Source organism: Fopius arisanus, unplaced genomic scaffold, assembly GCF_000806365.1.
Source record: "Fopius arisanus strain USDA-PBARC FA_bdor unplaced genomic scaffold, ASM80636v1 scaffold00012, whole genome shotgun sequence".
NCBI lineage: Eukaryota > Metazoa > Arthropoda > Insecta > Hymenoptera > Braconidae > Fopius > Fopius arisanus.
The window spans coordinates 887,424-898,126 of record NW_011887751.1 but is presented as its reverse complement, the minus strand read 5'-3'; the positions used below and the strand labels follow the sequence as shown (position 1 = coordinate 898,126).

Below are 10,703 nucleotides of genomic sequence, written 5' to 3'. Positions count from 1 at the left end.
TCCGGAATTACGGAAAGATTACGCTTAATCTATTAAAAATTATTCTCTCTCATCATTCGTTCACATGATGGCTTGCATGGCGAAGGGTATGGAGCATTGATTTATCCTCTTGATATATTAGATTAAAAAATATACAGAGGACAATTAATTGTTGCTCACTTTTGCAATATTTAAAAATATAGGTGAATGTTGAATTCCCCTCAGAATTTATATACCAAATACTTATATAATTATCAGTCTCGTTTTTGTTCCTAAAGTTGTGATGTCAAAATCAAGACGCAAAAATGTAAAAATCGCAATCACCCATGTAGAGATTTTTAAATAAATAAAATACGAAGTACAATTATATTTTTAAAAGTGAATGAGTGGATAAACAAATAAAAATGTGGTGCAGCATGCTGAGAAATGCTTTGGAGGTGTTGGAAGGTGAAAAATAAATAAAAAGGGAGAAAAATGATTGGGGATTTTGTTTTATCCCTAGAAAAGTGGATAAATGGTGAGATTGTTGAGTGAAGGTGGTCACATGTTAGAGTTGTAAACCACTAGAGGCAGTAGCAGCGGTACGAGAATATGAGATGATACATAGAGGATAGAGGGCATAGAGGCAGAGGGTAGAGCATTCATGCGCAGAGAATCGTAAAGGCCGACTGACGAGGATAAATTGTTGGAATAATATGCTGGACACATCTAGTCGCCCAAGTGCATCAAGTGAAACACCGGACACGAACGAAGAAACAACTGATAAAATGAAGATGGCGGATGGTTCAGCTATATTGAGGAGAAACAGGCCAGGAACGAAGGCTAAGGTATTTAATGGCATTTCTTCGACTATCGAATGGCTTTCAACTCGTAATATAGTCGGTGCACTGAGGTTAAGCTTTCTTGATCCCATTTTGACATTGAGCTATTGTCACCCTGAGACCGCCATTGGTGGCTTGATATTTTGACAAAAATAAATTTTATCCTGTGTATTATAATAATTGATGGAAAAATATTGTAGGACTTCTGCAGATGGCCGGACGAGCCCTTTGAGGAGATGGACAGTACTCTGGCAGTACAGCAGTATATCCAACAAATGATTCGACGAGATCCAACAAATATAGATTTAATTTTAACTATGCCAGAGGCACAGGACGAGGGTGTATGGAAATATGAACACCTAAGGCAATTTTGTATGGAATTGAATGGTTTAGCTGTTAGACTACAGGATGATTGTGATCCCCAGTCTTGTACACAAATGACTGCCACTGAGCAGTGGATATTCTTGTGCGCTGCACATAAAACACCTAAAGAATGCCCAGCAATCGATTATACAAGGCATACACTGGATGGTGCTGCCTGTTTATTAAACAGTAATAAATATTTTCCAAGCAGAGTTAGCATCAAGGAGTCATCCGTTGCTAAACTAGGATCAGTTTGTCGAAGGGTCTATCGAATTTTTTCACATGCTTATTTTCATCATCTGACGATATTCGATCCTTTTGAACATGAAACCTATCTTTGTCGAAGGTAATGTAGACACGTTTTCTTTTCGATGTGTTTATCTCTCATCGTAATGATAATTTATTATACTTGCAGTAGTTTATTTAACATTTCGCATGTCAATATTGCAATGGTTCTGTTTTTTCAGGTTTACAGCATTTGTAACAAAATACAAACTCATGTCTAAAGACAATCTGATAGTTCCAATATCGAAAGATGACAGTGCAACCGAAAGCGAGGCGTAAATCAACTTATGAAAAATCACCAAGTCATTCAATTTCCGCACGAGAAATTTACTCTGAAAAATGGAATTTTTCACCCTCGGACATAAATTCATCACCAATCATTAATTCATCTATAACTAAAAATATTATAAGTCACGTAATGTTCAAAAATTATTGGAGAAACATTCGTATCGATTAGTTTTTCTCTTTAGGAAAATTACACCATTCACCGTACCCAATCGAGAGTTTAATTCACATTAAATATTCATTAGCTTTTTTCCATTCTACTCATTTATTTTTTAGCAGAGGAAAGCAAGATGATTGATATACATAAAAGATTCGACGATTAATTATTGTGATTATGATAGAATTTCCATGAAAAATTGAATAAAAGTTTTCAAATGTCATTATTTAGCCCATTAGAATTAAATGTTGTGAGACGCTAATATTTATACAGTATTCATCACTTCCTAAAGAACGAAAAAGTGTTAGAGTAAAAGCTAGGCATTTTTCTCTCTTTGTCGCCAATTAGAACTCTCCGATTACTAGTTATAGTTTTTTAAGGGGAAAAGAAATCAAATAATATTATCTAAAAATATAATATAAGATTACAGTGTTTGATTCAATTAAAATCGATGAATAAAATCCCTTCGAATGACTAGAATTTCAAAAATGAAAATATTCGATTAATTAAAAAAGAAGAGTTCAATCAATTGGAAGTAATCATTGGCATTTAAAAAATAATAAATTATTGTTTTTGAAGATAATAAAGGGTGGGAAAAAGAAATTATTAAAAAATCATAAATATAATTCGCTTTTTATCTCGAAACCTAATTATGTGGTGAAATAGGAAAGAGGAGAATGGCTTTTTCACATTTTTTTGTATAAAAATTTTAAAAATCTGAGATTCAGTGTTATAAAATAATAAACATCATGGTCACTGCCACTTCAATGTGCACTGAAATTCATTATTTACTGGAGAAAAAACAATAACAACAATTCAAGCATAATTCCATCATAACTTTCAATTGTAAATAGCACCTGTAAATAAAGAAAAAAAGTACGGAAACAAACATAATGTTGATAATATTATAAAACCAACATGTTGAATAGATAAAATGGAATGAATGTTGGAATAGAATGAACGACTTCATCAATCAATTATTATTATTAAATGAAAGAACCTGTAAAAGAAGACAATGAGAAAATAAAAAAAGGGGAAAATTTGTAAATGAAAAATAGATAAGCCCTGAGACATTAATACAATAATATAATAATAATCATTGTTTTTTGTGGAAAATTATTAATTAATTTGTGACGCGAGCTTTTTTCGATTTAGTGGGGGTTTTGTTCGTCACATTTTTCCTCGGTCTCTTTTGTCCCGTTCTCAATCCCATTTTGGCGAATTCCTCAGTAGAAATTCCTGAAATGTTGCTGTTAACATTTTGACCTTTCCGGTGCACATCCGCGGATGAATTCTGGAAATTGCCGGTATCATGGGGCTGTTGGTATCTGGAAAAATGAAGACAATCGTAAGGAATGAATTAACGTTGCTGTGGATGTATTGGCGAAGATATAAGAATTGCTTGACATTTTGAGATATCATTTTGAAGTATTATTAATTATTAAAATTTTCAATTAACACAGCCTTTTATGGAAAAAATAAAAATTTCTGTAAATATAATTAAAAATCTACCATTTTGTTGCAATTTTCAAAATTTACTATTGAAGCACATATAAATCGATAGTAAAAATTTCATGACGATTGACTAATTTTTTTTTTCATTAATTTGTTTAAACAATATAACATTTATCCATAAAATCAAATACAATATAATAATTTTCTATGGCTATTACTTCAACAAATTAACGCATTGAAATATTAATTGAAAATTAATTGCGATAAATATAACGAATTATAGAAAGAGTCATCATCATCATCATTTTTTTTTTAAACTTATTAGTATTAAATATCATCTTACCCAAGTTCGGAGGAGTTCAGCGGATTTTTTGTGAGGTATATATGGATTTCCGGCACTTGCTTCTGATCGGTATCCGCCTCAGAATTCTTTTTCGATCTAAAAACATTTTTTTCCTTACTTAACTTGATTATGAATATTTTTTTTATTCAAACTTACTCGATATACTGAAGTTTTGTAATTTGGTGAAGACATTTGTACTGCCTCTTGAACATTTCCGCACATGTAATGACTTTTCCCACTGCCTGACCCCCACCCGTCCATAAAACCCCTTCATACTTTGTAAATTCTTTAATAGAGTACTGAAAGACATTCCTAATTTTCGTTCCACTCTTCACTCGCATAATTAACAATTTATCCGGTAAATTATTGATGAGTTTTCCTTCAGTTTTTTCATGCGTTTCATCTGCATTCACTATTTTTCGACATTTCTTCAGTCTCGATCGTCCCATCTGAAAATAATGACAAATCATTGTTAACTTGTTGTTTTGTGTTTTAGTTTATACTTTGTATTTTATATTTCATTTATCTTATACATTTTTCATCACACGTAATAATAGAGAGAAAAAGAGAGAGTAAAAAAACAAGAACAGACGTTCTATTGGAATGGGATATGAATCGAAGATATTGGAAAACGGAGATGGGAACACTGGGTCACGAGTTCACCTTTCAATTCAATTCAATTTTCTCTCATGGAAAACCATTCTCGGTATGCAGAGATACCTCTCGCGATCTTTATCTCATTTAAATAACCAGTGTTGATTACTTCTCGAATTAAAATTAAATAACGCCTTTAACTGATTAATTAATTCCATAGAGCTGCTAGCTCGAGTATCAATTATACAGTTTGTTTTGATAATAAATAATATATGTTTTACGTTAAAATAGAGTACACTGAGAAAAAAAATTATTTTTTCCAAGAATATTTTCTTCCTACTAGTAAATCTGGGGATCACTGTGTAAATACTTCCATAAGACTTACTAATGCCAAATATATTTTCTTGTGGTTAGTAAATATTCTTGGCTAAAGAAAATTTTTTTCTCAGCGTACGACTGGTATGAAATTGACGAGCATTCCAATGAAGGTAAAAGGAGAAGTGGAAAAAATGTATTGTCAATCGGTTTATGGGAGGAGGGGAAATGTGTGAATTTCATGGTGTGGGTGGATATGGTAGTTGTACGTCGGCATAGCGCGAATAGCATTGCGAAGCCTCGAACGCCATATTGCATTATTAAGCGTTTACTCCACCTTCGAATTCACCCCATTCAAGTCATCCCTATTTCTCATCCCTCTCGCATTCCAGTATTATGAGGGTTTTTATCCCTAAAGGTCTAGTTAGGGTGACCCCCAACGTACCCGTGTCAAGTACTCAAAAGTCCGGTCATTCATGCCAAGGTTTTAACAGTTCAAGGACTTCTTCATTTTCTCATTCATATTGACTCATCGTTTATATCCTAGCTGCTTTATATTAATGGGGGACCCTTTTTTTTAGTTGATGGATGACATGATAAAATACTTTTAATACTTTTCGTTGATGTCGAACGGGCGCTTTTTAATCGTCCGATTTTTGGAGTTTCTACACGGAGAGAAATATTTAGTAAAAATTACGGAACTTTCAGTTCACTTACCGATTACGGAGTTGATTCGAAAAATTTAAGTGGCGGTATCGTTATTTTTCACCGATAATTCAGATAAAAATTACGGAACATCGGGGAAAAATTCCGTGATTTTAGATAAAAATTACGTGACAGTTCCGTAAAATTTCCGACAACCACATTTCGCTCCAGAATTACGAAAAATACACGTAATTTTTATTGAATATTTCTCTCAGTGTACGTGTGGGAAAATTCGGTAAAAATTACACGCATGGTCTGTGATCTGTCAGTTAAAATTTCTTTTAGGAGAAATTATGGAACAGTTGAGCACTTTTTTATTGGATTTTTATTTCAGGAAAAAGTACGGAATGTTAAGTGTCATTTTTACTGAATACTTTTTGACTGGCAGGGTATGGAACAGGCGCGTAATTTTTATAGTTTTTTTTTCGCCGGGGAATTTTGTTTGGAAATGATGTAGAATGGTCTGAAACGTAAAAATACAAAATTTGAAGACTGCGTGGATGTGCGTGGATGTGCGCACGGTCTACTTCACTTACTCTTTTAGAAGACTAAAAAAATAAACGGCTGAAGTTCTCCCAAGAATTGTAATACTTCCTCAAATCATAGGTATTACTATGGACCAAGTCCGTGACAAAACTCAGCTCGATTGGTCGACCGATTTTTCATAAATCGGTATTTCATTCTGAACCGATTTCCCCAAATATCTCGAAAACTATGCAACCGATTTCACTTTTCCAACTCTCAAAATATTCGTCTCGATGTACTCGATCTCAATTGACCGGAATATCTATAACCATCATTACTATATTGTTCAGTTATTCCAATTTTTCTGCTTTGACAAGAAAAATCGTTAGCGCGATAACCTTGGGATAACCTTACAAAAAATAGATTCAACTTAAAATTTGGTATGAAGTTTCCGGTATACTTGTATTTATACTTGGGGCACCACCGCCATTGCGGTCTTTTTCGTCTTTTTTTTTTCTTAAAGAATAAAAAATTGGTAAATGACGCCATGACTTTAAGTTGCTAAGTGGTAGCTGGATTCAATATTGAAATAAAGTGATGAAAAAAGGAAAAAAGGAGCCGAGGAGCCAAGAGATAACCGAGGTGTGCCGATGACAACTTATTTAATAACACTCGGTCGTTCTCGGTACGGCATTTAAATCGAGTTAAACATCCAATTTACTCAAAGTGTCCTTGAGCATACCCCGGTGATTCCTGCGCTCGAGTAATCAACACCATTGGTGGGAGATATTCTTAAAAAATATTCACCTCATATTTCATCTAATCGAAATATAATCAACATGATTGATAATTAATTATTCCCAGAATACTATCGCCCATGAGATTTTCTGCGGTACCGGTTTACAACTCAATGAATATTTATTGTTATTATATTACATATAATCCTATTATAATTTGTGAATGATATTATGATGAAAGTATAATAATTGAAGGGGAACATAAAACTGCGGTAAATAAGACGGATGAAACTATCAAGATCAGGAACCCCCCGGAATTGGGATGGAATTCTTCTCAAGGAACGCCTGCGCCATGACGCAGATAACCAGGACGAAGGAGAATGCCGAAGAGTAAAAGACCAATTCAACCCCCATTCAATTCCCTGAGTCACCCTCTGGCTTTCCTCAAGTTAACATCGTCTTCGAAACACCAATTTTCCGTCGATTTCCCCCCAATTTTTCTTCACCGATTATTAATCAACAGGTAGGTAATTAAACTTGATTAAAGTAATAGACATAGATTTAATTTGATATTTTATTTGATTATTTGATAATTACTAAGTACTACCGCTTTAATTTAGTTAAAGTATATGGGTGATTCCACGGAAATAGTGATTATTACGAAATCACTCTTTTCATCATTATAAGATAATACCCGCTAGTAGGGGAGCGAGTCAGTGCTGAATGATCAGATATTTCCTTGAACATTCTTGGAGATGAATAACTTTTCTGAATATGTGATTTACCAGTTGGTGCTGCGATAGTCAAGAGTATTTATGTCAGTACCGTGTCTCAAATAATGAATTTATTCATCATTTGCTCCACCATATCACACATCCTACCCGGAATTGACTTACAAAACGTGCCACCACATGTTTCTTATTTATTTAATTCAAATTTCATAATTTTCTGCTACCGTTCTCAAGAAATGTCTCAAAACGTACCGTCAATGTCAGTACCGTGACTTCCTGAAGATGTGCTCCAGATGCCATACTGATTGCCCTAGGTACTTGAAAATTAGTCCACTCGGAGAGTACATCAATATCTTTCTACCAGATTCTACCAATGTGTCTACGATCGTTCGACTGAGGCTTAAGAAGCGCATTTGAATGCCCACGGTACTGACATAGATATCACTATTGTGGAATCACTGATTGTAGTGTGGTGAAAAATATTCATATTCTTCGGATTTCTTCAAGTATCTCCGGAAATCTACACTGACGTTGACAATGGACGTTGAAGAATTTCGCATCCGTGGAAAAGAGATGGTCGAGTATATATGTGACTTCATGAGCAACATCCATAATCGGAGAGTAACACCAGACGTCGGTCCGGGTTACTTGAGGCCGATGTTACCTGCAGAAGCACCCCAACGCGGCGAATCATGGGACAGCATAATGAGTGATGTTGAATCAAAGATAATGCCTGGAGTGAGTAAATGAGTGAATCCTGTGTTTTCTTCAATTTTCACTTAAAAATTTTCAATGCAACCAATTATTCTATGACCCGTTTTCCTTCTAGATAACTCATTGGCAACATCCACGTTTCCATGCATATTTTCCTGCTGGCAATTCCTTCCCTTCAATTTTGGGAGATATGCTGTCCGACGCTATTGGATGCATCGGATTTTCATGGGTTCGTAATAAATTTCTACCCTTTCTCCTCGTAAGACGACAAAACAGAATGATATAATAAATGAGTTGATTCTCTAGGCGGCGAGTCCAGCGTGCACAGAATTGGAGACAATAGTCTGCGATTGGTTCGGTAAATAAGGGCGGGAGGGGATGAAGTTAGATTCAATAAAAGTAGATGAGAAAGGAGAATAGCGCCATAAATGATGGGTCTTTCAGGAAAGGCGATAGGTCTACCAAATGACTTCCTGTACTTCAGCAACGGAAGCAGAGGTGGAGGTGTTATACAGGGCTCGGCATCAGAAAGTGTTCTTGTATGCATGTTGGCGGCAAGAGCACAGGCCATAGCGAGGCTTAAAGAATTACCAGCTAATGGACACTTGGATGAGACAGCTCTTCTGGGAAAACTTATGGCGTACTGCAGCAGAGAGTCACACAGTTGCGTTGAAAAAGATGCAATGATTTGTTTTGTTAAGCTGAGGATACTCGAGCCTGATGAGAAGAGTGTCCTCAGGGGTGAGACACTCAGGCAGGCCATCGAGGCGGATGTTGCCGAGGGGAGAGTACCCTTCTTCGTTTCAACGACATTCGGCACTACTGCCTGCTGCTCCTTCGACAATCTCAACGAGATTGGCGTGATTTGTAAGAAATATCCCGGAGTGAGTAGTCTCATTTCATAAATCTATACTAGAATATCTATACTAGGTCCTCCAGAGGACCTCGCCCGAATTCTAACCGTTAAAAATTTTAATATCAAATCCTTAACTGCTTGCTACAACAGATTTGGCTGCATATTGACGCAGCTTACGCTGGCAACTCATTCATCTGCCCAGAGTTGAAGTATCTAATGTCAGGCATTGAATATGCCGATTCCTTTAATACGAATACCAACAAGTTTCTTTTGACCAACTTTGATTGTTCCTGTTTGTGGGTGAGAGATCGATTTAAACTGACGAGTGCACTTGTCGTTGATCCTTTGTATCTACAGCATACTCATGCAGATACCGCTATTGATTATAGGTAATCAGATGAATCTTTCTTCAATAGTATCCTTCATCAAGAAGCATTTTCATTGATCATCATTTTATTATGAATAAATAAAAATGTTTAATGCGTTTATGAAGGCACTGGAGTATTCCACTCAGTCGAAGATTTCGATCGTTAAAACTCTGGTTTGTGATGAGAAGCTATGGAATTTCTGGTCTTCAGGCCTACATAAGGAATCACTGTAAACTAGCCAAACACTTTGAAGCTTTAGTGAGAAAAGACTCGAGATTTGAAATCTGCAACGAAGTCGTGGTAATTATCGAATTGCAATTACAGTTCGATCAAAGATTTCACGTATTTATTACTTATTTGTCACAGCTAGGATTGGTTTGCTTTCGAGCTAAAGGCACCGACAAACTTAATCAGAAATTACTCAGTGCAATAAACGATTCCGGAAAAATTCACATGGTCCCTGCTAATGTGAATCATCGTTATACCATCAGATTCGCTCTTGCAGCTCCAAATGCGAATGTCGAAGATATCGGTGAGTGCGAGATTGGATATGTTTTCTTTCCGTATTTTTATTTTTCTGGGACTGTTCGATTCAGAAATGATCAAATAATATCGTTGGGTTTATGAAATTAGAAATCGCTTGGACTGTTATCACGGATATCCTCTCTGAAATGTTGGAGTCCAAGGATGTTATGGATGAACTCGCAGATATACGGGAAAAGAAGAGAAAGGCGACACTCGAACAAAGAAGATCGTTCTTCGTTCGTATGGTTTCGGATCCTGCTATTCAGCCGGGATTCACTAAAACACCTAATCAACCCGCCAAATTGGAGACCCAAGCTACCATCGGAGGAATTGGGTCTAATCCCCCACCCACGTGATTATTCATTACCATTTTTACTCATGATCCTACTTTAATACTTTTATTATAAACATTTATAATGAGATACTTTTTGTCTTTCTCAGACGCTCTTGGATATCTTGGCCACTGGCATATCTCATGTCTAAGGAGTCCGCCGACACCAGCGAATTATCCCTCAGGTATTCCATTATTTCCTTTCATCATAATTTTACCAAACGTAACAATAACAAATTCACTAATCACAGCTCATTGATGTATGATGATCAAGGCTTATTCCAAGCTTATTGGATTTTTTCAAGATTTCGTCATTTGGACACGATGGTACGATTAAAAACCGGGGCAGGAAGTCGTCGTGGAAGTAGCAATGGCTGCAGCCCCGAGCCATCGCCATCAGTATCACCCTCTCGTGCAAGATCACCCAATGGAAGAGCATGAATTATTCATTTCACTTGACTAACTACTGAAAGTAACTCGATTTATGATTCAAGTTGAAAGTATTAAACAACATTATCGAATGAAGCATTGCGTTTTCAATCTATTTAAATTTTTAATTTATTTCCTCTATCATCCATCATGGCAAAGTAAAATTCAGATTGCATTTGCGCTTGAAATTTATCTAACTCGGAGACAAAGTTACCACTGTGGGCAGCGAGAATGTACCTTAAGGT

General features: G+C 35.7%; 3 protein-coding genes across 4 annotated transcripts in view; 2 read left to right on the top strand and 1 right to left on the bottom strand.

The window, feature by feature from the left end:
• The window catches only part of LOC105263014 (aromatic-L-amino-acid decarboxylase), a gene marked incomplete at its 5' end in the record, with an annotated part of 33,046 nt that extends 22,576 nt beyond the window's left edge, over positions 1-10,470 (top strand). The window contains 10 exon segments of the mRNA XM_011298965.1: positions 7,743-7,973; positions 8,065-8,178; positions 8,256-8,307; positions 8,394-8,833; positions 8,956-9,194; positions 9,299-9,473; positions 9,540-9,705; positions 9,807-10,050; positions 10,140-10,214; positions 10,335-10,470. Coding sequence (XP_011297267.1) covers positions 7,743-7,973; positions 8,065-8,178; positions 8,256-8,307; positions 8,394-8,833; positions 8,956-9,194; positions 9,299-9,473; positions 9,540-9,705; positions 9,807-10,050; positions 10,140-10,214; positions 10,335-10,470 — 1,872 coding nt within the window.
• Positions 328-2,741, top strand: Mob4 (MOB kinase activator 4). Its single transcript, XM_011298962.1, has 3 exons — positions 328-806; positions 1,001-1,509; positions 1,631-2,741. Exons 1-3 carry the CDS (start codon positions 675-677, stop codon positions 1,725-1,727), a joined length of 738 nt encoding a protein of 245 aa, XP_011297264.1. The 5' UTR covers positions 328-674; the 3' UTR covers positions 1,728-2,741.
• Positions 2,952-10,703, bottom strand: part of Rpp25 (ribonuclease P protein subunit Rpp25) — a 13,244-nt gene continuing 5,492 nt past the window's right edge. Inside the window, exons 1-4 of one of the 2 annotated variants that reach the window (XM_011298964.1) lie at positions 4,352-4,556; positions 3,845-4,137; positions 3,689-3,784; positions 2,952-3,218 (exon numbers count right to left, since the gene is read on the bottom strand). In XM_011298964.1, the coding sequence (XP_011297266.1) occupies positions 3,014-3,218; positions 3,689-3,784; positions 3,845-4,137 (594 nt within the window). In that variant the 5' untranslated portion in view covers positions 4,352-4,556 and the 3' untranslated portion in view covers positions 2,952-3,013. Of the gene's footprint in view, positions 3,219-3,688; positions 3,785-3,844; positions 4,138-4,351; positions 4,557-10,703 lie in introns of those variants that run through there. The other variant, XM_011298963.1, reaches the window with a different exon arrangement.

Excerpts from the sequence above, each read along its gene's own strand:
- Mob4 (XM_011298962.1), top strand. The coding sequence starts at position 675 with ATGCTGGACACATCTAGTCGCCCAAGTGCATCAAGTGAAACACCGGAC. Across the intron at positions 807-1,000 it reads GGCCAGGAACGAAGGCTAAG|GACTTCTGCAGATGGCCGGA; the intron begins GTATTTAATGGC and ends AAAATATTGTAG. Across the intron at positions 1,510-1,630 it reads GAAACCTATCTTTGTCGAAG|GTTTACAGCATTTGTAACAA; the intron begins GTAATGTAGACA and ends CTGTTTTTTCAG.